Raw genomic sequence first — 26248 nt, 5'->3', positions numbered from 1 at the left:
CAATATCACTGAGAGGCAGCCAAGCCTGCTCTCTCCCAGCCCAAGGAGGAAAGCAGGTGCCTGGAGGACCATGTTCTGTTAACATGGCTACGATTTGGAGTGCTGCCCTGGAAAGGAAAGGCTCCAGCATGCTGTTACCAAACCCCTGAGCCAGCCACTCATCCCCATTCCTGTATTTGCAGACTGCCTGCTGACACAGCAGAAATGTTATTTTTACATTATCGTCCCCTGTGCTGACTCCTCCTGCAATTTAATTCATCCTGTTGTTTTCTTAGTTATGTTAAGCAGAGTTAATGATGTATACTCTGTCATTCACCTTAGTGATGATAAATGCCTTAGACTGGTGTAATGAGACCACCCTTCATTTCCCCCTGAAAAAGGAGGAGGCAGTCTTGGTCTCTGTTTCTCTGAGGTTCCTGCACAGGCTGTGATGTTTTTGGTGGTGTAAATCAGGAATATTTCTGTTACCCATGGCAGACTTTGCATGGGTACGTTCAGTTGAAGGGCTGGGAAATTTTAGATTCCTGGAAGACAGCTCTTCTCTGAAGGCTTCAAATTAAATCATCTCTAATGAAATGAGAGCCTTCAAATAGGCAAACTGATTTTTTTTTATTATTTTATTGACTCATTTCATTTCGTCCATTCCTTGATTATTCCCTTATTCCCATGAAGGATGTTATTCCATCCTTCCAGTCCTGCATCCAGTCTCATCTAACTCATACAATTGTTTGCAGAGGGTGGGATGATTTCAAGAAGGCAAAATGCAGCAGTCTGCTCTCCTTTAAGCAGCCTGAAATTTAAGCAGAAATCCTTTCCCTTTTTTATCCTGTCCTTTCCTTTTCTGTCACAACTCCACACATCTGATTTGGGCAAATAAAGCAGCTATTAGTAAACTCTCTTTGCTGATATCAAAGGAAGGGGCAAAAAGTCCTGGAACCTTCTACACTTATGATTTAGGTTGGGGTTTTTTTTGTTTGTTTTGTTTGGGTTTTTTTGTTTGTTTGTTTTAGGTTTTGGTTTTTTGAGCAATGTGGAGTTTTGAACGAAATATTAAAATATTATTCAGTGGTCTTTACATGACACAAGTAGCCAGGAAGCTGTTCTGTATCCATGCACCAACAGGTTATAGGAAACAAGAGCTTGGTACTGATAAGGCAGCTTCACCTGCCTGGTGAAGAATTGATGGAAGCTCTTTGCTGGGAGTGGGATTGGCCCAGATGTCCCCCAGCAGTTCCTCCCAGCTGGAGCTGTTCTGTGTTTCTGTGGCACCCACATCAGTCCCAAATTAGGACACAGGGGAGCCAAGCCAGGAATGCAGCTCAGCAGCAGCCTTAATTCTGCAAAGGGGGCTGCACAGAGCTCTTTGGAAAAAGCAAGTGGTGCTATTCCTTCAAGGGGAGCCAGCACCTTCTTGAGGGGATGGGACTGAGGTTTCTCCCATGTGGGCTGAGAAAATGGGAGCAAGACCCAAACCTTTTGCAGGGGGGTTGGCACATCACTGTCCTCAGCCAGAGCTGCCACGCTCCTTGGTGGCACTGAGCTGGGGCAGCAAGGAGGCAGCAAGGCTCTTTGCACGTGTGTAAACACACAAAATATTTAGAAAGCTCATCTAAGAAAGCTGTTGGGAGTGTACTGAACTTCACCCCTGTCTGTGCACACAGAAAGCAGGGATTTCATCAAGTTTTAATTTCTACAGGTGTATTTTTGAAGCCTCTGGCCAGGGCCTGAGGATAGGTTTGGTATGGCTTGGCAGGAATTGGGCAGCCAATTCCTGTGATAGTAATTGCCTTGTTCTTATTTCCCACATTTGGTTTACACAATGGTGCTGCAACGTGACTTAAAGCTGTAAGCATTTGTCAGTGTTAACAGTTGGAAATGTAGTGTTAGCTGTGAGTCTGTCTGCAGAAATAAGTGCTCATTGTTGGAGCTAAATTGAATAATATGATAGTGTTCGTATCTTAGTCTTTCTAATATCATGGTTAAGTTTGCTGCACTGATGTTTGAAAGGTTTAAAAATAATAAACTATTGTATGGAGTTGCTGGCAGTTCATGGGCAGCCTCGCTAGCACATGGCAAGGCAGCAATTCTCCCAGTGAGGCTGAAGTTTTTAAAGGGATCTTTTCATATCCTTGTGATCCAGAAATGGATGAGTACATCAATATTTTGAATATAGGCTTGCAGGAGATCTCGGTCCTGAACTCTTTACTTGGGCCATCATAAACACCTCCTCATCAGCGTGCTGAAAGCAGGCTCCAGGGTGGGTGGGCTGGGCTGGTGAGCTCATCTTCCAGCCAGCAAGAAGAAACCTAAAGTCCTGAGCCCCTATCCCCTCTCAGAAGGTAACAACCCAACTCCCAACCTTTCACTTTCAATAGGGTGGGAAAAAAAAAAGTACTTCTTGGTGGTTTGGGTTTTTTTAAACGTTGTTAAAAAAATGGAGGTCCCTGGGGTCAAAAGGAAAACTCAGAAAGCAGGGATTTGGTTTGGCTGATATTTTTTCAGGAGATGTCTGTAGTTCTTCTGCGTCTTTGAGTTTCAAATGAGGAGTTGCGAAGGCTGCTAAGGAAAAGGCTGGTTGGACCATCAGGCATGATTTAAAAAACAAACAAACTGAAAACCAGGAGAGGGAAAAGAGAACATAATTTGTTAATCACAACTGTACTTGAAGCTAATTTTAAATGCCTGTCTTCTGAGAGTAAGGAAATTCTTTTAGCTCTCAGCAGTAAATAACTGGGATGTTTTCAGCTCATAGCTGACCTACAGAGGATGGTGAGTTTTCAACTAAAAAAATACTTGACCCTTCATTAAGGACACCCCATTCCAAGTGTCACTGAACAGCTGGAGAAGAGTCCTGACAAGCATGGTTCACAAAATAACCCTTGAACTTTGTTCCGTATCTCTGCATACTGTCCAGGGTAGCTTGACAAATATGTGAACAAATAGAGTTTTCAAACTAGAGAGCAGATGACAAGGATTGCATTTGGCTGGCAGGTGCACATTTTGCACGCTTGGATCTTGCCCATGGAGATCTCAAATGAGATCCCAAATCCATTTTTTCTCTCACCATCAATACTAAGAGGAATGGTGACTATTTCAGAGAATGGGAGGAGGCTGTCCCCTGGGAGCTCTCAGGGGTCAGTGGATGAAGGTTTGGTGGTAGGGATGATGTTCTTGCCAAAAAGTGGTGGAGCATCTAATGTTGACTGTGGGAGGAGGACTCCTGAAGCTTGGCTTCTCCTGCAATGTATCTCAGCAAAGGGTTTGGCCATTAGGATGTTGAACTTTCTTAACAAGAGCCCTACTCGGTGCTGGCAGGACCTGTTGGGAAGCAGGGACCTTGGGAAGTCTGTCACTTATGTAGGTAGTAAAAAGAAGCTGGACTTCTTTGGGAAATGATGTTCCAGTTGAAACTTGCCAGTCTGACCCTATGCTTCTGAAGCTCTTGTGGTTCAGCACTTCAAGCCAGGGAATTGTCTATTTAAGGCAATGGAAGAAAGCCCTGTGCCATTCTTGCAGAGTAGGTATGTAAACTGTAAGCATCAGGACCAAATGGTAGTTCTAGAATTAGGTGATGTCCCTAATTTCCCTCTTCATTTTTAAGTGGATGCAGCATTCTTCACTTACAGTCTCAACTGTTGTGTTGCATTGTTGTATGGGGTTGAACATCTGCCCCTTCTAGCCACAAAAGTGGCTGTGCTCCAGTGGTGGGTGGTTTCTTTCTATTCAGGGATCCTCTGAGGCCTGGAAAAGCTTGAATATTAGGCATGACATGTTGTTAACTTCAGATCCCCTTGGCTCCCCTCCTTCCAACATCTGCAAGGCTGGAGTTGGCCATCTTGGTTTGTCCATGCATAGAATGGAAAGACCCTGACCCTACCAGCTGCTGAACAGGGAGAGGGGCCAAACCTGTCCATCCAACACCAGAAACATCAGTGGTCCCAGCCTCTGGAAGAGGAGAGGGAAGATCTGTCATCAGTTCCCGAGGGAGAGCTGTGTTGCTGGGACCACAGTGCTTGATCCTTGCCCACCCATAGCCCCCTTGCCAGTGGATGCTCATCCTCTGGGCAGCAGCTCCTCTCCAGAGGTCTTGTCCTGCTGTGTGGCAGGGAAAGGAGCAGGCAGAGCAGCTGTGGCACCCAGCAAACCTCTGCAGGAATACCTTGGCCCCATATTGCAAATGGTTGGGATGGTAGAGCTGAGCGAGGGAGAGGACAGGGTGCTGGTCCCAGGCAGGTCTCTCAGCCCAGGATTTCTTTCCCCCAGCATTGTGCTGGTGATTGACTGGCGTTCCCTTGGCAAGAGCCTTTTGAATATTCATTTGGCTGAGGGAGATGAGAGGTAGCTCCTTGAAATCAGCTTGGGGAAGGGAAGCAAAGAAGTGCCTTCTTCTTGCTGCTAGTACTACTTGAACTCTTAAATGTGTACTTCACATGGATAAATGATTGCAGGGACCTAGCCTACCTAACAAGCCTGCTCTTGTAAAGCAGAAGTTATAGTGCCTGCATGCTTGCCATCCCCATTCAAAAGCCCATTCCTCATTAGTATCACTTTATATATATTACTGCAGCTCAAAATGCCATTCCTCTTCTCCCCACCCATTTCCTTGACTGGCTGTGACATACAGGAACTACACCCAGTGCTCCACTCGCCTCTCCTGACCTTTTGTAACTTGGCTCCAAACTCCTTTTTTTGGGTCTTTTGCAAAACACTGTCAGAAGGGAAAAATCCTTTGTTAAAACACAGCCAACTCCTGCCTCAACGTGGAACAGTTTGTTCTGCTAAAAGAATGAGCCAGTTCAGTGAGCAGAAAAACATTGCCATAAACCAGTGGACTCAATAAGCTGCAAAAGCCATCGGCTGAACTCAAGGTCTGAAAGGACAACTTTGAAGCAGGATCCACAGGGAAAAAAAAAAAAAAAAAATCAGTGATCCCAACCTGCCAAACCCCATTTCCTTGCTTTCAGCCAAAGTATTTTGCAGTTGTCTTTTTGGTTATAGCAACTGTAAGTGCGGGAATGGGAGCTGATGCTGAGCCAGAACGTAACGCAGCTCTTGGAATGAGCATATTGCAAAAGGGCATGGGGGATGAAGTAATCAAAAAATGCTCAGCTGGGAAGGGGCTGCAGCACTCTATTAGTGTTCAGTCTGTGCTGCAGATGGGCTCCAGTGCCCTACGCTTGCTGTCTGGTACTATTTAGTAGCTGAGTTTAGTCCTTCCCACCCACATCTTGTTTTAAAGCTCCGGATGCTTTATTTCCCTGGAAATGCTGCAAGTCTGTCCCTTATGTGACTGCTCGGTACCTGGTGATCATCCTGTCTTCTGCAAGTGTTTCTTCATTGCATGAGGGACTTGGATGCTCATGAGAAAAGAAATTTCTCATGAATTTCTCATGAGTGAGAAAATTGCTCCAGCAGGCTCTTGAGTTTGTGCTTCTGCAGCAGGATTGCTCTGCTGCTGATATTAAAGCTGATGCTGGTTTTCTTTTTACGATAAGTGCTGTTGTAGCATCTAGAGGTGTGGTTCTTAAATTTGGGGTGATGGCCCCAAAAAAAGGGTACCCATATGGAGGTGGATGTGTGGGGTTGTGAACAGAAGTGCTTCAGAAACAAGGGCATGGAGGCTTTGCCCAAAATGACTCCTTGGGACTGGGCAGGCTGCAGCAGTGCTGGAGCACAGTGGGCTTCTTCACTTTGTGTGCTCAGCTGCCATGGGATGCTCATACCTGTGAACTTCTTGACAGCTTGCCCAATGGTTCCTGCTGATTTAAAAGACTGAAATTCCCTTGTTAGAGATGTAACACAGACTGAGATCTACCTCTGGTTCTCATTTTGCTTTGGCAATTGGGAATCTTTACTCTGAGCTCCTCAATATTTTTTTTTTGGCTTGAAGTTCAGCAGTTTCAGATAATAAAAATACAAAGAAGTCTATTTTTGTAGTGTAATAGACCCCTTTTCACATGCATTGCAAAGGGCTGTGACTGCTGAAGCTGATGTTGCCCTACCCAAGTGGTGATGCTCCCTACTAAACTCTAAGCATGGAATCACAAGCCATGTTGCAAGTCCCAACGTGGTGTGGCAAAATATCACTGACTGGTCTGTGGCCATCTGAGGTGTTGGTGATCAAGCAGCAGTCAGAAAAAGGTCTCCCTGATAATTCAACCAAAAAGAAAACCTCTTAGAAAAATCACAAGGGGCCGAAATGGGAACTCCTGTGCATTTATAAACATCACTGATGTTTTTGTAGTGACCTGTCCAGGAACAAACCCCAACCCATTGGTATTCACTGGCTGAGTGTGAGGTGATGGGAGACCCAGATTCTGATGAGCTGAGGGATTTCTTGAAGCTCCATTAATGCTATCTGGTGTCTTCTGCTGGTAGCATTAACCTCAGAGCTTGCTCTGCCCAGAGATGATTATCTGTCTGCTGGACCTTTTCCTTTGGGGGAATGCCAGGAATGTTTTGCTACATGGGCAGATTGTGAGGACTGAAGCTATGGAGGTGGGCCCCTGGGAGGCTGGGATTGCTAAGGTAGTGTAACTCAGAGCAAATCTGTAATGAAGCCTCTATGCCAAAAGAGGGGGTTTTTTTTGTTTTTTTTTCATTAAGGATGTTAATGGCATGATTGCATAATATGTATTATGTGCTCAATCAAATGGATGAGGGCAGAGGAAAAGGAGTGAGTGAATTAATGTTAGTGATGTTCAAACAGAAGCACGCAAAGCTCTGAGGGCTGATCAGTGGTTTTGTTTTGATGTGTGTTTTGGGTTTTATTCCTGACGTTTTCCTGAAATATAGCACGCAGGCTTGTCTCTGAGGGGGGCACCTTGCCAATAGTGTAAAGGTTATATTATCCTAGTGACCTATTTTTATACTCTAATCATGTTCTATTTCAGCCACCCCATTCCAGCCTTCCATCTTGCTTGATTTTGTGGTCATCTGAAAAGAAAAATTAGAGATAATTACTGCAAGTCCCTGGGTGCTAAGGCAGCAAACTAGCCTCTGCCCAGGTAATGATGACAAAGGGGAGTTGCTGCTGGTATGGAGGCAGGAGAGCAATCTGAAAATACAGCTCATAAATGGGAGATGGCTTGAAACAGAGAGATGAGAAGTTGCGGGTTAGAGGAGAGAGGTCTTGTCTTAAAGTCAAAATTAAATGGAGGAGTACAGCAGTTTGTAGAAGGGCAAAATTTTAATGAATAGCTCTGTTTAACCAGCATAAAGGGGAAAGATGCTTTTGTACTCTAGGCCTTCCAAGCAATGGAGAATGAATACGATTGTTGGGTCAGCGGCTGCCACTGCCTTTAGACTGCACACGCATTTTCAAAGCCAGGCTTAAGCTCCAAAGCACCCTGACCAGTTGACATAAAGAGAAATTGTTCCTTAGTACAAATGTTGACTATTTGATGCTCTTGAAGCTCGAAACTGCTGAAATCTGGGTGTGTGTTTGTACATTTGTGCAGTGCAGAATCATCAGATGCAGAGGCTTTTCTTGCCCGCGTGCCTTCTCTCAGGTTGCAGTTCTCTCCTTGTGGGTTGTGTTGGTTGGGATCCTGGGAGAGCACCTGACTTCTGAGTGCCTGCAGTGTTAGTACAGTAGTCATCTTCTGTGGGGAAGAAAGTCTCATTAATTGTGCATTCACGGGACCTTGCAGTCCCAAAAAGGGCTAAGCCCTAAAAGGATTAAGCGTGTCATGACCTTGGTCTGGGCTATGGACCAGGCTCTGGGTGGGGGATGCTACCTACAGGTGGGTGCCATACCTAGGCAAGGGTATGGTGTTGAGATGTGCACAGGAGCTGAGGTTATTCTCAACTGCTGGCTTTTTTAGGATGCTAGAGTTGTTCCCATACTGTGACTTTCCTTCCAGCTTCAGGCTTCTCAGTTCCTCAGGGAAGATGCTGGACCTCAGTTACCTGGTATGCACAGCAAGAGACAGAGAACAGAGGAGCTCAGCCCTGCCAAATCTTTTCTTCTCTGTAGCAGAACTGTGCAGCCAAAAGAGAGGTCCTGTCACACCTGGGAAGTTGGGATTTGCTCTGGGGAGGTGGGCTTTTCCCTCAAACTCTGTCTGTCCTGAATTAGAGGGATGTAGCCTGGAGAGTCTTAGTCTAGTTGCTGGAGGATATCCATCCACATGGTGTGTACCTGGGATGGATTAGCATTAGCTGCACTGTTCCAGGCAGGGGACTATGACCTCAAAGCCTGTTGGTGATGCTGCTACATGCCCTCTCCTCATGCTTTTGTTATTATGTTCTTGTTTTAAGTCCACATCCGTGGTGATGAAATACAGGGCTACCATGGCTGGCAACAGGGATGGCCATGGGACTGTGCCCCACGTGTGCCTGCTCTCACTGCTTTGTGGACCTTTTTTTCCCTCCTGGCACACAGATAAATGTACCCTGTGCTGCTCAGAGCAAACTGAGGGTCTGCCATGCTGGGGGCAACTGATTGCAGATTTCCCTATCAGGTGCTTGGTGGTGGGAAGTGGAAGGCAGATCAGCTCTTGGATCTGGATGCTGCAGAGAGCACCCGCTCGTTGTTGCTGGCCATAGGGATCTTTTGTCTATTGGTCTTTACTTGCCAGTTGCTGTTTGGGAGCAGGGAAGTCATCTGGACACTTCCCAAAGATATATGTCCCTCTCTTGGACTTGCCTGCAGGTAGAGCCTAAAGGGGAGACAATAAAACCCTCAAACATCAACTTTTTTTTTCCATCTTTGTCTTTTTTTTTTCTCTCCCTCTTCCCTCCCCCACACTATGAAGAGTTTCAGCTTAAAAACAAAGCACTGTTATTTAAAGTGCCAATATTGTGCTTGGCTTTATATGAGACTGAAACATCAACTTTGTCTCTGACCTGGGGAGTGTGTCTGCCTGCCTAACAGGCACTGAAAGTGTTGAGAAAACTGCTATTTTACTTCCACTTTGGTGTTGATTTTTTAAAAAAAAAAAAATATATATATATATATATATATATTTTTTTTTTTTTTTTTTTTTTTTTTTTTTTTTTTTTTTTTGAGTAGAGCTGTATCCAACACCAGAACCCACAGCAGAGTACGTAGCCATCCTCTGTGGCTGCATGGAGCCTTCTGCCTGATGTTGAATATTGAGCACCCAGGAGTTGGCTGGGCTGGGGGCAGAGCAGGGTTATTGTCACATTGTCCCTGTGCTCGGGTGGTGGGACCAGAGCTGCTGTGTGCCAGCTGGCTAGTGAGGCTGCTTGGTGGGTTTTCTGGTGGTTGTTTCTAGGCAAGGTTTGCAAAAGGTCACAAAAATTAATCTTCTAACTGGGGACCTTGGCACTGTGTGGAATGAATGTTTTGCATTAACAACCTAACTCGTTAATTCACTGAAACATTTAAAACCAAACCAGTTATATCCAGCCAAGCTGGAAAAAAGCTGAAAGTTCATACTCAGCAGAGCAGATTTCGAAACCTCCCTTTGTTAATTTCTGCAGAAGTAATTTTTCTGAAATTGCTAAGCTCACTTTGACTGCTCTCAGCATTGTTTTCCTCAGCAGAGGCAAAGCTGCACTGCAGAGGGTTTGTGGTGTGTACCTGGATCTTCCAGTGGGAACAGGAACACTCCTGTGCTGGAGAGGAACAGGGTTGGTATGGTGAACACTGCAGAGGGGAATGCTTGTAGCAGCACTGGAGGTTTGGGCTGTCTGCAGCAGAAATGCAGCCTAACCCATAGATTGCCATCCTAAATTTCACTGTTTCCATTCTCCTCCTCTGTTACGATTTTCTGACTCGTGTTGAAATCACAGCCTCGCATGTCTTCCACTGGTCTGTGAGCTGGAGGTGGGTCACTGGTGTGTGGCATTCGTGGGCCTCCTCCATGGAGGGGAGATGGGCAGTGCAGGAGCCCTGCAGCTCCCCTGCCCTCCCTGCTGGCACCAAGTGCCTGCTTGGCACTTCAGAGCCACAACCTGTGAGAAACTGATGGGTGGCCACTGACCTCACTGTCCCTGTAGCCACAACATGGTGACAACAGCAAAAAACTGCATCTACCGGTGGAGCAGAGCTTTCCCATGGTGATTTTTTTTTTTTTTTAAAGCTGGTTTAAGCTGTGCAGAGAAGCTTACATCAAGGATGGGGAACCAGAGCCCAACTCATGCCACTCACCTGGCTTTGTGCCTGCCTTGTGCCAAGGCTGGGCTGCGTGCCCAGGTGACAGCTGCAGGGTGTGCTCAGTTTGTCTTCCTGTCCTGTCAGCTACTGCCCATCAGCCCCACGGGCAGCTCTTGGTGCTTTGGATATGAGAAAGACATAGCCCCAGGCATGTGCTGGCTGGAATCCAACTTGGCCCAATCCTTTCAGTGTTGGTTTCTCTGGGAGCGTCACTGGAGCCAAATCAGTTTGACTCAAGTCAGTTTGCCTTCAGATTTCCAACAGCTGTGGCATATGCTGAAGTGAACAGGTCACTTGAGCTGCTTCCTCTGCTACCTCACTATTAAGTTAGCCAGGTATAAATTAAATAGGAACCAAAATATAAGTGTGGTCACTTTGTCTTCCTGGCTACCTGGTGGCTGTTCCATTCAGCTAATGGTTCTTTGCTCCAGTTCATCATAAAATAATATGTAGGAAAGCAAGTTCTTCAGATGTGGCTCTATAAACTGGTCTGGGATACTGAGCTCCATTGTAATGCTGTTTTTTAACTGGGTTTTTTTTGTTGTGTTTTGGTTTTTTTTTTCTTTCTATTAATTTCCCAATCCATTAAAACAGCCTCTCTTCCTTAAATGATGGAGAAATCAGTGAATTATCCATTCTGCTGCATATTAGTGGTGTATTAAAGTATTAGTGCATTCCAGAAGGTGAGCAGTGAATAAAACATGCTCTGAACATGTGGTTATGCAACTGTTCCATGGAAATGAAATGGACAAACAGTACACTTGATTAATTTTATTTTTTTCCCTGAGTAAATTGGCAGTGAGATTCACTTCCAGCTAAATTTGCAATCTATGTTCTCAGGTGGCATTAATATTGGAGCCCCAGCAGGAGAGCTCTGGTGGCTGGGGCTGCTTTGATTGCATTTTTAGCATAATTTGTTGGAGAGAGCACAGAGCTTGATGCAAATGTTCTGCTAAATGAAATACAGAGCTTTTAGGTTCTCTGTAGGTGGGTCAGGCCATTCACATTTACCCAAAATAATAGTGGCAGCGTGCTCTGGAGAGGCACTCTGTTAATGTGACACAATGGGGGTCTTTGTGTCTCTCTGTTGCTCTGTATCAAGTTTACTCTCTTGATGGATAAAACTCCTCTTTTTGATATCTGATGGCTCCATAAACACTAGGAAAGATCCTTCTGGGACTCAAGCTGTCTCAGTAATGGAGACACTGGAACTGGATCTCTATCAGGAGTTTGCTGGAAATGAAAAAAACTCTCACAGAGCCCAGCAGTTTCTCCCTGACCTGAGGTAGAGCTGAAGAATAACATTAAATAAGAAATCACTTCTACCATTGCTTCTCTGACATGAAACTCCTTTCAGCATTTAAAGCCATATTCTGTAGCCTTCAGGCTAGTCTTATTTTTTTTTTTCCTAATTGACTTGACTTGGAAAGGTCATTGTAGATTGTGTAATATTTAACTTAGCATCAAAAATGAGGATCTTGGGATTGGTGTCAAATGGATGCTGTTCCCTGCTGAATAGCAAAGCCCATTCATAGTCATCCAAGTATTCGACTTGCAGATGAATAACTTTCTGGCCCTCTGCAGAGGGAAAGGTTAACCACGGAAAGGTGGGATGAGAGTGACATAAAGCAGGTATTGAGAGCTTGCAAGTCACACCATCTAAATCCAGGTCACAGCTCTAATACTGGGTTTTATTTATAGAATTTTTTTTAAAGGTATAATTTCTAGCTTTTCCTGATGCTTTAACATAGCAAACAGTCTCTTCTCATGCCAAGTTCAAGTGATGACTAACACTATTTACAGGACTGTTTTGTAATCTCAGACCAGCCCACATTAACGGGAAGTTACATTTTCCCATCAGCCTTTTAAATGGTGCCTGAGAGTTGCTGAGGCCAGGGTCAGCCATCCAGGCTCTCCTGTTGGAAAGCTGACATAATTTTTTCCAGAATGACTTTTTTTTTTTTTTTAATTCTAATAAAACCAGAAAGGCCAAATTTTACTTCCTCGGTTTGATTTTTTTTCTTTATTTTTTTATTTATTAGGACCTTTCATTCCTCTGTTCTAAAAGCTACTAACAAAAATAAGCAGAGGGCATATTGCATAAGCACCATGAAGTCATTTGCCGAATCTGCATTTCTCTGTGCATGAGATCAGATCAGAATATCTGATACGAGAAAGCTGCTGGTGCACAACTGTTGTAACTGATAGGAGTTACCTCTGTGAGTCATCTGGTAGGATGGTAAGTTTTTGTTCTCTTTTTATTAGTTCAACTTTTTATGAGTGTTTTTATAAAGTACTGTTACTGTAAATCCCAGGAAAATCTGGCACTGAATCTTTCTAAAACGAATCAACGCATCCTTACACTTCCAAGTGACCTCACAGTCTGGAAAAAACACCATTTTATCCCCATGTTTGAAGGGAAAAAACAAAAAAACAAACCAAAACCAGACTTTCTGTAAAAAAGGTTCACGGAGGGGTTAAGGCAGAAATGTTGGTCCCTCAGATGTGCTGCCTTCCCTGTCACCGGGACTGTCACCAGGCAAGTGACTCCTGGTGCCAGCTACAGCTTTGCTGCCCTCGGGTCGTGATCTCAGGCACGGAGCATCCACTGTGCAGATGGCAAAGCTGCATCAGGGCAGAAATAAGGCTGTGGCATCACACAGCCCTGCCTTCCACAGGCTGGAGGAGGTCAGAAACTGCTTTAGCTTCAGAAAAAAAAAAAAAAAGAAAAAAAAAAAGAAAGGTCCTTTTTTCCTTTTTATTTTAATTTGGCAGATTTTGAGTCATCTCAAGCCCAGAAAAATGAGCTTGTGTTGCAGAGAATTTGCACTTTCTTAGGAAATTACTGCAGTGCACTGAGTTGTGTCAATGTCAAAAGCTGCGAAGGTGGCAGGAGGGACAGGCAGGAAGCCAGGAACATGTGTGTGACAATGCCCTTGAGTTTTGCACTCTACCCTCTCTTGCAGCTCCAGCCACAGGCACAACAGATTCTGTTAAAACAGCAATGAAGGGTGCACAGGGTGGGGAGAGAAATCTCCCAAATGGTTCATGGGCTTGCTGGGTGAGGAGGACTGAAATATGTTGCCCTGGCTTCAACCTCTTTGCTCCCTGCAGCAGAGCTCAGGCATCTCTGCAGGCAGAAGCCCTTGGCATGGGCACGGTGTTTTGAGCTGATAAGAAACTTCCCAACAGTATGGTTGGAAAATGCCTATTTTGAAGAAATGAAAATGTTCTGTGCGGAATCTGATTTTTTCATCAGATTTTTTTGATGGAAAGCAGGCAGATTTCCCAGGGTAAACCTGCCTGGTATCACTCCTGCATGGAGCCCGGGCACGCAGGGAGCCCGGGCACTGCTCTCCCTGATGGGTCTTGGCATGGCAGTGAGGGGAATTTTCAGTGGTTTTGATGCAGGCAGTAAAACAGGTATGTTTGCATGTGGGTTTTTAAACAGGTAATTTATTGGTTGTATGTGAAAATAAAGTAAGTCCAAGTTCCAGTTAAATTTTTCCAGTGAAAGAGGCAGAATATGATTTATCAAGTGACACAGTTTAAGTACTAGGACAGTTGTGCTTTGATGCCAAAGCAACTAACTCCTCCTTCTTCTCCTTGTCCTCAGGTTCAGTGGCAAGTATGAACATTTGTCAACATTTGACAGCTCTTTGGGACATCATGAATTTGCTGGAATCTGGACCACAGAGCACTTGTGATAGCGCTTTTTAAATTTTAATTTCATTTAAACGGAAGAAAAATAACCATCTGGATTGACTGTAGTGATGGCCAGCAAAAGAAAATCCACAACTCCTTGCATGATACCAGTGAAAACACTGGTGCTTCAGGAGACTGAACTGGACCAGGCAGAAGATGATCGTGAAGGAACAAAACAAGATGCTCCCCCAGAAGGGCCAGCAGCGAGTGATGCTGGTGCCAGTAGCAGTAATAATGGAGCTTTGTCCAACGGGCACCGTGGTATTGCTGAGAGTGACACTTATATCTGCAAGTCTTGTGACTTTGGATCTCAAGACCTTCACCACTTCTTTGGGCACTTGGACTCTGAGCACTTAGACTTCAGCAAAGACCCCGCGTTTGCCTGTGTTGCGTGCAACTTCCTGGCAAATAGCCACGAAGGGCTCTCACACCACAATGCAGAGTCCCACACCGGTGAAACAGGCTTCATCTGGAGGGTGGCTAAGCAGGACAGTCGTACAACTGTGGAGCAAAGTCTCTGTGAGGCCACCAGCAGCCATGACCTTCCGGGAGATGTCCCTGAAGAAGGTGCAGATGGCCAGTCTGAAATTATCATTACCAAAACTCCCATCATGAAAATAATGAAAGGTAAACCAGAGGCCAAAAAAATCCATACGCTGAAGGAGAATGTGTCAAGTCAGCTGGGCAGTGAGTTGGAGGGGAAAGATGGAGAACATTCATTCCCAAATGGGTCTGCACCAGTCAGCCAGCCCACTGCAGGTTCAACAAAATCATCTCATATAGTGAATGGCTCCATCATAGGAAATGTCCCCGTTCTGCAGGCAGGTGTTGCACAACTTGTGTCACTGCAGCAGCAACCCCCATTGCATCAGCAGCTACCTACATCCAAGTCCCTTCCCAAAGTGATGATCCCCCTGAGCAGCATTCCAACGTACAATGCTGCCATGGACTCCAACAGCTTCCTCAAAAACTCTTTCCACAAGTTTCCCTACCCCACAAAAGCCGAGCTCTGCTACTTGACTGTGGTGACAAAGTACCCAGAAGAGCAGCTGAAGATCTGGTTCACTGCCCAGAGGCTGAAGCAGGGCATCAGCTGGTCACCAGAAGAGATTGAAGATGCCAGGAAGAAGATGTTCAACACTGTTATTCAGTCTGTGCCTCAACCCACCATTACAGTTTTGAACACGCCTCTGGTTGCAAGTCCTGGAACTGTCCCCCATCTTATTCAGGCGACTTTACCAGGCCATGTGGTGGGGCAGCCAGAGGGGACAGGGGGGCTGCTGGTCACACAGCCCATCATGGCAAATGGATTGAAGGGCACCAACTCCTCCTTCAGCTTGGCGGTTACTTCAGTCCCCAAGACACAGCCGGCAGCACAGCACAGCACGGTGACCTCCAGCAACACGTCGGGGGTGAAGGTGGTCAACAGCGGTCAGTCGCTGCTCAGCGCCTGCCCAGCCATCTCCTCGCAGACCTTCCTGGATCCCAACGTCTACAAAAACAAAAAGTCCCATGAGCAGCTCTCAGCCTTGAAAGGAAGCTTCTGCAGAAACCAGTTCCCTGGCCAAGCTGAAGTTGAGCGGCTGACAAAAATCACAGGCCTTTCCACCAAGGAGATTCGAAAATGGTTCAGTGACAGGAGGTACCACTACAGGAACGTGAGAGGTGGCCGGGCCATCTTCCCCGGAGACAATGCCCTGGATTCCCTGCCTGAAGTAGCCTTGGATGTCTCACCCAGGGGAGCTGAGCTGAGCCCTGTGGCAGCGGCAGCAGCAGCCTCGACAGCTCCTCACCACCCACCACGGCGGCAGTCATGGCACCAGGCACCCGACTTCACCCCAACCAAGTACAAAGAGCGGGCACCGGAGCAGCTGAAGGCTCTGGAGAGCAGTTTTGCCCAAAATCCCCTTCCTGCGGAAGAAGAGGTGAACCGCCTGAGGGGGGAGACAAAGATGACACGGAGGGAGATTGATAGCTGGTTCTCCGAGAGGAGGAAGAAGAAGGTGGCAGAAGAAAATAAGAAGGTGGAGGAGGTGGCTCGGCAGGAGGAGGAGGACGTGGAAAATGGCGGTGGGGAAGGGGAAGACTCCTCAGATGAGCTGAGGGCCATGAGCGAAAACGGTTCGGTTGATGCCTCTGGCAACCCCAGCTCACTGGAGCGAAAAGTGAGTCCCATCAAAATCAACCTGAAGAACCTCCGAGTGACCGAGTCGAACGGCAAAAACGAGTTACCAGGGGCTGGTGTGAACGAGAAAGGGGACGGCGGCTCCAGCCGGCCTCCCACCCCTCCCAAAACCAAACTGAACTTCAAAAAAACAGCCCAGCAGCGGCATCTGCTGAAGCAGATGTTTGTGCAGACCCAGCGCCCCACGAACCAGGAGTACGATGCCATCGTTTCCCAGACGGGCTTGCCGCGGGCTGAGGTCATTCGCTGGTTCGGGGACAGCCGGTACGGCTACAAGAACGGGCAGCTGAAGTGGTATGAGAACTACAGGCGGGGGGTGTTCCCCCCGGGGCTGGTGGATGTCAGCCCCTCCAGCCGGGAGGTGCTGGAGGATTACTATGAGAAGCAGAAAGGGCTGCGGGAGGAGGACCTGCCCGGCCTCTGCGAGCGCGCCCACCTCAGTGCCCAGCAGCTCAAGGCCTGGTTTGCCATGAAGGTGGAGGAAGAGGGCAAGGGCCCCGTCCCCGAGGAGGCCAGTGAGGCGGCAGGCAGCCGAAAAGGACCTTGTGAGGCCAGCTCGGAGGTGTCGGAGAGCAGCGAGTCCTGGGAGCCGGGAAGCCAGGAAGGCAACGCTGGGACCCCAGATGCTCCTGGCCCACCACCCGCTGCCCGGCTGGGTAAGCCCACACCTCGGGCAGGGTGGGCTCCGTGGGAGGGTTGGGGTGAGCAGTGCTTTGTGTAGGGAAGGGTTGAGTGTTGTCCAGTCCTGCAGCTGCTGGGATGTGAGGGGGGGTGAGGAAGCCCTGGGGAAGGAGGATGAGGGAGGAGGGTCCAGTGATGTGCAGTGGTGCCCACCCACCCTTGCCTGCCTTGGCCACTGGGTGCTGCGGATGCTCTGCAGCTGAATCCTGGCTTTATTTTAAGTTGAAGTAAAACCAGCAGGAGTGCACGGTCCTTTACCTGTCCCAGGGGAAGGTGACCCTTGGGTTTATTTATGAAGGGGATGGGTATTTGGCAAAGGAGGGGACTAGGCTGTTGTCCGCACATACTCCTTCCATGCCTTTCCCTGGCCCTGGGTAGCAGACATAACCCATGCCTGCTTGCCTAGGCAAGAACCTCTCCCCTTTCCTCTCCTGAGCATCCTCTCCTTTTTTGGTGTGGAGCAAGACTTGGATGTTGAAGATGGAGGCTGCAAGGGGGAGAAGACATGGAGAGTTGGGTTTTACCACCACTGGCCCTTCCTCCAAGACTCACTTTGGAAAGGCGTGTGTGTATAGGAGAGGAGAGGTGGTTTCCCAGCCTTTCCATGGGTTCTTCAGAAGTGCAGCTGGGGGCTGTTTCCTCCCTGGCAGGGTTCCCACCAGATGGGGATGGCCAAACACTGGCCCTGTCCTGTTAGGGGCTGCACAGCCCCTCACCTGCTCCACACACTTTGCTGACATGCTGGGATCTTCTCCCCACTGCCTTGCTCTGGAGTCCCCCACATGCTTCTCCCATGGCTGGAGGGCTTAAAAAAAATCCACTGAAAAAATCCACTAAAATTCATTACTTCCCTCCCCTATCTAAGAGCAGATGGAGTGTGGGTGTGACTGTCCCCTGTCCTTGCTGCTGGGGTCTGGGTGTTTGTTGCCACATGTGCTTGGCTGTGGCTGCAGGAGCAAGCTGAGGGGAGTTGCAGCCTGGGGGGGGGGGTGTGGGGTGGGACAGCTTTTCTGATGGCCAGGCCCCTGCTGGCACCCCCAAGTGCTTCGGCTTTAAGCCCTCCAAAGGCAAGTGGCCCCATCACCCCAGGTGGCAATGAGGAGGTGCTCAGTGAGGGTGCATGGCAGAGGGCTGTGTCCCACCTTAGCCCAGCCACTGGCCAAAGCCCAGCTCCACTCCCATGAGGATTTTGGCTTTCCTGGCTTCTCTGGATGGGTCTGGCTTTCTCTGCAGCTGACGCCTTCAAAGCTCCCAATTTTGCTCATCCCAAAGCACTCCTGAACCCCTTCCTCTCCACCAAGAATCCCTCCTGGGTTGTACACCCCTGTGGAGAGTCAAAGCATCTCTTAACACCTCTGTTCTTTTTCAGAAACAGACTGAACTAAAACCACCAGCCCTGGAGGATCCACTCTTACCCTTGAGAAGGAATTATTGGTTTTTCAGAAATCATTGGGCCGGCCTGATCCAAACCTCAGGAGCAGGACATGGTGATAAAGCACTGCCATAAATGAGACCTTTGAGCACAGCACGAGGGAGAATGTGTGCAAAAACTGGGCACTTAGTGCAGAGCTCTTGGTGGCCCAGCCAAGGAGATGGCTGAGAGCTGGCGGGGGCTCAACTTGCACCCAGGAAATAGGATGCTCATGTTTGCTTTCCAGTGGACAGACTTTCAGATTTCATATTCGTATACCGATGCCTACAGCTGCCTATACAAGCATAACAAATCTCAGACATTGTGTAAACAAGGTCATTGCTTAAATATGGACTATCATGGCACAGTACTTTTTTTTTTTTTCCTTCTGTCTGTTAAGGTGTTTGTTCTCTAAAGGTTGGCATGGCTGCATATATTCTCTCCACCCTTTCTGGTCCTTGAGCCCTGGCAGTGAAGGGCTCTGCAGGCACACAAGAGTCTATGTGTGTGTTAGGACAGGAAGAGTATCTGAGAAGACTGCCACTCTTGCATGAAAGTCCAGTGGGAGCTGAGTGAGATTTTTCATCCCTAAGGTTGAGATTAGATTTAGCAATGCATACTCTCCATTAAGTAGCAGGTTCCCAGACTCAGACAACCCAGGAGATGGAATTTGGTGTCATTTGTCCCTTACAGGCTAGAATATTTTCCCCTGAGCTCCTGGAGACAGACTGTAGCAGACTATTAAACCTCCAAGTCTCCCTTTAATCACTGAGAACTAGCACATAATAATTTTTCCATCCTGACCTGGAATCCTTTTCATTGTTCAGAGAGAACAAGCTGTTCTTCAGAGAACAAACACAGAGAATGCTCAGTGTTGCTGTGAGTGGTTCAACTCATTGTTGTCTCCAAGGGATCAGTGAGGCAGCAGCAGCTCTTCTGCAATCAGGAAGTTTTCCTCTAGCAGCCCTACATGACAGATCCTTCAGCAGCAGCACTGGAGCACTGGTAACTTCAAGTGTTTGCTCCAGACTTATTTTGGTTTTTTTCCTTTTTTCTTTTTCCAGCTCATCTGCAATAGTTCTTACAAAACAGCAAAATAAATTTCCCAGTTAACCTTCCTGCTTCCCAGTACCTGTATATTTTTAACTTTGTCTTGTGTGGTTGCTCTGTGATGCAACTACTTGAACATTTTTATAAGATTCTTTTCTAATAGCATACAAGGTCTAGAAGTGAAACTCTTGAGCAGGGAAAACTGTGCAGTTCAGCCAAATGCTGTGTCAGACCATTCTGTCACAAACTAATCAAATCCCAGCTCAAAATTGGTTCCATGTCTTGCCTTCACTTTTGTCTTGTAAGGCTATTCCAGAACTTCACTGCCTTTGAATGGTTAGAAACACTATTTAAATTTCTTGTTTGAATTAATTCATGGCTAGTTCATCCCTGGTTTGTTTTGGAGCCAACATTGTCCTTTAACTTAAATAGTTTTTGGTGTTTATCCGCTGATGTATTTATGGAGAGTAGTCACAGCTCTCTATTTTTGCCAGGCTAACTCAGCCAGGCTTTTTCAGTAGAAAATTTTTATTTAGTGAGAGCTTTTTAATGTGGGAGACTTTATTGTTGGTGGTAAATGATTTTTATTAGAAGGGTGGGTAGCAAGGCCCAAAGGATTGGAGCCAGAGATTTACAAAAAAATCTGGTTTAAACACAAAAAGGCTCTTTCAGAACCTCTTCCAAAGGTGGTGTCTGATTTCCACCTTTAATTGCCCTTGCTTTCCCACTTCATTCTTCATCCCCCCCCCTTTAAGAGGCAGCCTTGAGCAAGTACTAGGAAGGATTTTATCTGCTCAGTGCTTTGCAAGAGGCTTCCTCTCACCTGCTACATGCCTCCAAGGTAGGTGGCAGTGCCTGAGCTCATGTTGCTCCCCTGGCTCATGGTGTCACACGTGAGCATCTGCTTGAGAATGAGGTGACCCACACCCTAAAGAGAGCTGGGGCAGCTGCAGGCACCCACACTGTTACAGTCAGACAGTCCCTTAGCAGTCAGACAGACCCTGCCTTAAAAGACTGCAGGCAGGGGTGGTGGTGACCTGGAGCACCCTGCTGTCACACCAGGTTCCCTCAGTTTCTTTCTCTTTAGAAACTGGATTGCTGGTTGAGCTGTAGTTGGGAGTGTAACCAGCAGCCATCCCACCTTGGCCTCATGTTGGCTCAGGTGGGCAGCATCCCTGGGACCAGCCCCAGGGGTTCACCCTCACCAAGTGCGATCCTACACACCCCAAAATGTCACAGGTGATGGGAGAATCTGGGTGATCCTAGAGCTTGGAGGTAGCAGAGCTGGGCATGGTGTGGCCTGAGAGTATGTACAGTGTTACCTTCAGAGAACAAATACAGGTAGGTCAATTTACTCTCTAGTGTCTATGTACATGCAGGTTTATTTAAGTACACATATATACAGTTCAGATATGCCATTGATTCTTTTTTGCATTAAGCTGTACATTACAAATGTACACTTTTACTAACTACTTGCTATATAAATGTGTTGGAAGTGTAGTCTGCCCATTCAAGGTGATTTTCTGCAGGATTTTTGGTGTACACGTTTAGGCCTATGGCTAACTGGAAGAGTGTTCCCCGCTCCATCTGCAGAAATGCTTAAGGACTATGGTATGAACTGGTCCCTTTGAACCATTTTTCCATGTACTAGCTGAAATATTTTGCACTTGGATTGTAATCGACCAGTTTTCCAGAAAAATTGAAAAGAGAAGTCTTGTGAGCTGGAGGGAGAATTTCCCGGTGTACACAGAAAAAACAGCCTTGAGGGCTGGAAGCTGCTGAGGTTTTTGAGCTTTGTCTCCATGCATTCATACAAGCACAGCAGGAGTTTTCTTTCTTTGGGTCGGAGGAATTTTAAAAAGTGGTTCCATGCAGACTCCCCTTGGACACAGCGACGGGGCTGGCAAACCCCATTGCATGGGGAGGGTAAGATTTAGAGACAAAAAAAAAAATCACAAAGTATTTGCGTTCCCTAACTCCTACATTCCTTGTTATTTGCATTTTTTAAATTGACTTGAAATCTCCATGGAAGTAGAAGCTGAAGATTTTTGAGAGTTTAGCTCTGTGGTCCTCTGTTTTCCCTATTGTATCGTTTTTGAAGCTGAAGCAGGTGTCATCTCCAAACAGACTCAGGTTTTGGTGCAGGACGTGAGAAACGTGTTTGCATCTGAAACTGAAAGGAAAAATTGAGAGGTAGCTTGACAGTCCCAGCAGCAGCTCTTCTGGTGTTAAGAGGAAGTGTCACCACAATTCCACACATTGTGTGAATATTTATCATCATCTAATCAAAGATGACTCTCTTCACTTGAAAGCAAGGGTGTAAGGTAGAGGTTGTGTAGCCAGCATCGTTAAGGAGGGGAAATTGAAATCTTCACCTCCATCCCCTGTGTGTGTGTGAGCTTGGGTGTGACAGGCACCATAGTAACCATCATTTTTAATCCCCGTGAATCTTGTTACTTCTGTCTCTGAGGCTGCTTAGATTAAGGGCACAATCCAATTGCTTAAGAAGCCAAAACCCTGATCTGTGCTGTACCTGGCTCAGTCATGTAAAGGGCTGCTCGTTCCCTTGATGAAAGGAACTGAGTTACTTTATTATCAGCAGGCCATGCCATGAGTTTTCTAGACATGACACTGTATTTCATTTGGGTACTTGATTGTTCAGCTCCTTAATTGGCTTTTTTTTTTTTTTCTTTTTTAACAAAATACTAAACAAACCAAGATTTACAAGCTCCTGTTTTCCTCTTGCTGGAGAACTGAGCAGTGCTGCCCATCACAGCCACAGCCAAAGGTGCTCACTTTGATGCAGGGCATGCAGCAGTGTGCACCTGCAGAGATCCAGCCACAGGTATTCAGGGTGGCTGCATGTCCCCTCCCTACCAAGGGCTTGTGTTGGTCACCACATGAAGCTACCAGCAAAAGCAGTAGCTGCTGGCACCTGGGATAAGAAACCCTTGTAGTCAGCCCACAGCTGAATGCAGAACCTTCACCTCACACAGGTGCTGGAGCTGCAAGATACCTGCTTGGTTAATTTTTTAATTAATTCTTTTTAAATATAGTTTTTGTTTTTAAATTTTTTTAAGTGTCCCCTTTCTGCTCAGGAGGGTATAAAAGGCTGGTTTTCCATTTAGGGTTTTGGGTATATAATGAAAAGCAACAGGTTTTGGTCACATGTAGAAGTGTTGTGATCTGTCTTCCCTACAGCCCCTCTCTTAGAGACATTGCATAAGCAAGCTAATGGAAAGGTGATGGTTGAAAGCTGTACCATTGGAATCAGAAGAGAAAGATGATTTTCAGCACTTAGGCACGAATTAGATATAGTTAACATGATGCTGCACCTTCCTGTCAAGCTGATAGTATTTAAAATGCTTGTAAAGTTATCTCTCCTGTTGTCCAGGTAATTTTGGCTTCACTCTACAAATCTGTCAGTTGCCTAATGTGGTTCAGCTCACTGCAGTAACCTTATGTAATTTCTCTGTTGATCACAAAAATGACCAGGTTGAGATGAGGCAACATTAAAAATGGAGGGAAGGGGGGGGGATAAGACCCATGCAAGCTATTTGTTTTGTTTTTTTTTTTTTTTTTGAAGTTGATTTTCTGCTGTATGTTTTACTGGCAGTGGTCCCTGCCAGGAATGCTGGATTGGCATCACAAAACTTTAAAGCAGAGCAAGAAAGCTCTGTTACTTAAGCAGTGATTTACTTTATATTTTTTTGTTTTTTACTTCCTTGTTATTGCCTGTTCCAGTAAAATGTGCTCTGTTGGCTGACATTAGCCATATTTTGATGGCAGAATTAAAGCCACTTTTTCCCTGTACTGATGAAGGGTGTATTAGGTGGAGTCTTGCTTACTGGTGCTAGTGAAGGTTGGGCTAGGAATCCATGGCATAGAAAATGTCTTGCTAAAAATTGCACTTTCTCTCTGCCCCATCTGGCTCGTGGTGGTGTTATGGGTACGTGGCTGTGATTCCCCTTGCACATACTAACATTGCACTAAAAGAGAGACTTTGGGAACAGCGTGTTGATCACTTTGTTTCTCAGCAGACCACAAAGTCAGCCTAATGGGGTCTCTTTTTTTTTTTTAATTATTATTATTTAGAAATCATGCTGGTGCTGAATGATCTGGAATTTTTTGCTTGGATTTATCCAAAGGAAAATGTAATTGTAGCTGCAATGGGACCTTTCATAAGGGTGGCCGTGCAGCTAGGGAGCAGAGCAAGGGCTCTGCTGTGTTAAACGTCTTTGTACCAGGGAGGTGTGGGGGGTTCCAGTGGGGTTATTATTGTGTTTTGTTTTGTTTTTTTTTAAGACCACAATTTTAGATGGTCATCTTGGCAATCGTGTGAGACAAGAAATAGTTTTTACTTTTGGAAAAGGTATTAAATAGCAAAAAAAAAAAAAGTGAAGCTGCCTGTGATTGTGGGCTGTGGCTATTAGGCTAGGGTAGCTTGTACCTGCTATGGACTTTACCTGCTCTTATTCTGAGGGCAAGAACTCCCTGTAGCAACAATGCCACTTCTGAGAAGTGAATGGCAAGTTTCCCTTCCTTTTGTATATGTGGATGTGAGGGCGGGTGAGGGGAAGAGCTTGCTTGTACAGTTTGTTGAAATGAAACCAGACATTTTTGGTTGTTCCTAAATAAAGAGCGTAAAAGACGAGCAGGAGTTGAGTGGTGATTGCACGTGGGCTTGGGATGATGCCCATATACCTGGTGATGCCAGGCTGCCCCCTTTACCCTGGGTGCTTGGCTGGGAGTGGGGAATAACACAACAGCTTACCTGTGGGGACAGGCCAGGAGTGAGCAAGACAGAGCCCAGACCCCTCTGTCCTAGGAGCCCTTCTGCAGCCTGGAGTACCTTCTTGTCCCCAGACCAGTTCAGAAAAGCATGTGCATCTGTGGCCTATATCTTTGTTTTATCCTTTTGAGTGAGCAACACTAAACCTGGGGTTGCTCCTGGTTAATTTTTTTCCCTTGATCGCTGTGACCTTCCTAAAGCAAGGAGAAAGGTGGGATCTACACTCCAGATCTCCCTGCAAGACCAGGCAGGTATGCTGGGGGGGGGGGGGGGGGGGGGGGGGGGGGGGGCGTGCAAACCACCAAGACATCTGAGCCACCAGACGTGTAATACTGACACTTTTATTGTCATTTAAAGCTAGAGAGGCCTTGTAAATGTTTCACTACTGGACCCATAGGCAGTGGCTATACAGGTAGGTAGATGCAATACCACCAGGACAGAGATCTGTGCTGCCTTGGTCGCTGAAGTCCCTCCTTTGCCAGCGTACTGGGAACAGGTACACAAAGGATGGCTGCAAAGGTCCTCCAGGAGCTGCGGGATCTCCAGGAATACAGGTGGAGCAGCCATGGCAGAGGGCTGGTGGGGGTTTTCTTATTTTTTTTTCCCCCCAGGTCTCTTTTCTTTGCTATTATAGACAGGTCCATCTCACCTCGGCGGGTCACCATCTGCATACCCCGATGTGCTTCATTAAGGGCTTGGTGGTGAAGGCTTGGGGTTATTTTTGTTTGGGTTTGTTTTTGTTTTTGGGTTTTTTTGGTGATTTTTTTGATTGGTTTGTGTTTTTTTTTTTTAGTTCTCCACTCAAAACACACTTCAGCAGAGAAACTGGAAAAGCTGCCTGAAAGTAGGCCATAGCAGTGCCGTTTCCATAGAAACCAGTTCACAGCGTGCCGTGAGATTCACAAGCACTGGAGGTGCTTTCACCCCCCGAGATGGGCTACAGACGGTTGTCCCCGTTGACCCGGGTCCTCCGCAGTACCCTGCAGGGTGGCACAGAGAGAGGGGACATGCTCAGGCTGGGTGTGATAAAGGTCCATGCTCCGGTGTCAAGGAGGAAAGTGGGGGCTTGGCTTGTCCCCCATGCCCGGGGAAAGTGCCACGAGGTGCCAGCTCCTTGTCCCACCCCAACCCCACAGACCTTGAAGCAGTGACTCACATAGGGCTGGGCACAACTTAGCTTAAACATTGGGAATCAATTCTTTACAATGAGGGGGGTGAGACCCTGGCTCAGGTTGCCCAGGGAAGCTGTCGCTGCCCCATCCCTGGAAGTGTCCAAGGCCAGGTTGGATGGGGCTTGGAGCAACCTGGTCTAGTGGGAGATGTCTGCCCATGCAGGGGGTCGGGACTGGATGATCTTTAAGGTCATTTCCAACCCAAACCATTCTGTGATTCCATTAACTTTCATGCTGAAATTCAGGGGTTGCATGCAGCAAACAAGCTCCTCCAATGGGTTAGTGGGAGATGAGATTTCTCTGCCTCCAACATAGAGATGAGCAAGGAGGGGTCTCATGCTCACTCAGCACTGGCCTACCTTCGCTCCCGGCTCTCAAAGTGATCAGCTAACTGCTCCTGGGACACTCGGAAGTCCTCAAAGGGCTGCTGGTACCGTGCCTCAAAGGAGCCCTCTCTGCCCCTGCTGCCCAGCAGCTGAGTGGAAGCATCCCCTGCTCGGTCCCGTAGGGCTGAAGCACTGAAGAGGTTTATTTCACCATTCTCCTTGAAAAAACAAAATACAACCAGTAGTAAAGGGCTTTGGGATTGCAAAGTACATGTCCTGTTGTAAAGGCAGTCCTGGGTCAGGGGCTCACTGCCCTCTGAGCTGCCATGCAAGGTGTGCAGAGCTCAGGGGGCTTGGGGGTTGCAGTAGCTCTGTCTGTAACAAACACTGCTGTCTCCCTCCAAGATGGTTTAAAATGAAGAAACAGAAGAAACATTTGTCTCTGAAAAAGCTCTGCCTTTCGCTTATGCCAACATGGATGGCCCTGGGCCAGCCAGGCTCCGTGATACTCAGCTGTAACTTCCCTGGAGTGCAGACAGGAACTGGGATGGAGCAAATCTGCCTCTTCCAGCTTTTGCTGAAGGGATTTCCAGGCAAGTCACGTCAAGACCCTGCCTGAAATGCCTCGGCTCACTGCAGGAGGTGAGCCTGGTGCTTCCCATCCTACCAGCCCTCCCTGCAGTGCAGCAGTGACAGCTCAGCTGCCCTGTGTGTGCACAGACCAGGCACCACTGAGCTTTGCTGGGGACACAAGGCTGTGGCACTGCAGGGGTGAGCCAAGCAGGATGCCCTTATGGCCT

At 47.0% G+C, this 26248-nt stretch overlaps 2 protein-coding genes across 11 annotated transcripts in view; one reads left to right on the top strand and one right to left on the bottom strand.

Moving 5' to 3' along the window:
• ZHX3 (zinc fingers and homeoboxes 3) overlaps positions 1-23812 on the top strand; it is a 45586-nt gene extending 21774 nt beyond the window's left edge. For 8 of the 9 annotated variants that reach the window (XM_030462821.1, XM_030462819.1, XM_030462820.1 and 5 more), the window contains 2 exons: positions 13743-16672; positions 18067-23812. In XM_030462821.1, coding sequence (XP_030318681.1) covers positions 13900-16672; positions 18067-18077 — 2784 coding nt within the window. In that variant the 5' untranslated portion in view covers positions 13743-13899 and the 3' untranslated portion in view covers positions 18078-23812. Of the gene's footprint in view, positions 1-12336; positions 12366-13742; positions 16673-18066 lie in introns of those variants that run through there. The other variant, XM_030462823.1, reaches the window with a different exon arrangement.
• Positions 23813-24273: 461 nt separating this feature from the next.
• The window catches only part of PLCG1 (phospholipase C gamma 1), a 40962-nt gene continuing 38987 nt past the window's right edge, over positions 24274-26248 (bottom strand). Inside the window, exons 31-32 of one of the 2 annotated variants that reach the window (XM_030463198.1) lie at positions 25482-25666; positions 24274-24930 (exon numbers count right to left, since the gene is read on the bottom strand). In XM_030463198.1, the coding sequence (XP_030319058.1) occupies positions 24888-24930; positions 25482-25666 (228 nt within the window). In that variant the 3' untranslated portion in view covers positions 24274-24887. The remainder of the gene's footprint in view (positions 24931-25481; positions 25667-26248) is intronic. The other variant, XM_008506340.2, reaches the window with a different exon arrangement.

This window comes from Calypte anna, chromosome 20 (assembly GCF_003957555.1).
Source record: "Calypte anna isolate BGI_N300 chromosome 20, bCalAnn1_v1.p, whole genome shotgun sequence".
Taxonomy (NCBI): Eukaryota; Metazoa; Chordata; class Aves; order Apodiformes; family Trochilidae; genus Calypte; species Calypte anna.
The sequence above is the reverse complement of the archived record's forward strand: the minus strand, read 5'-3'. Positions and strand labels throughout refer to the sequence as shown.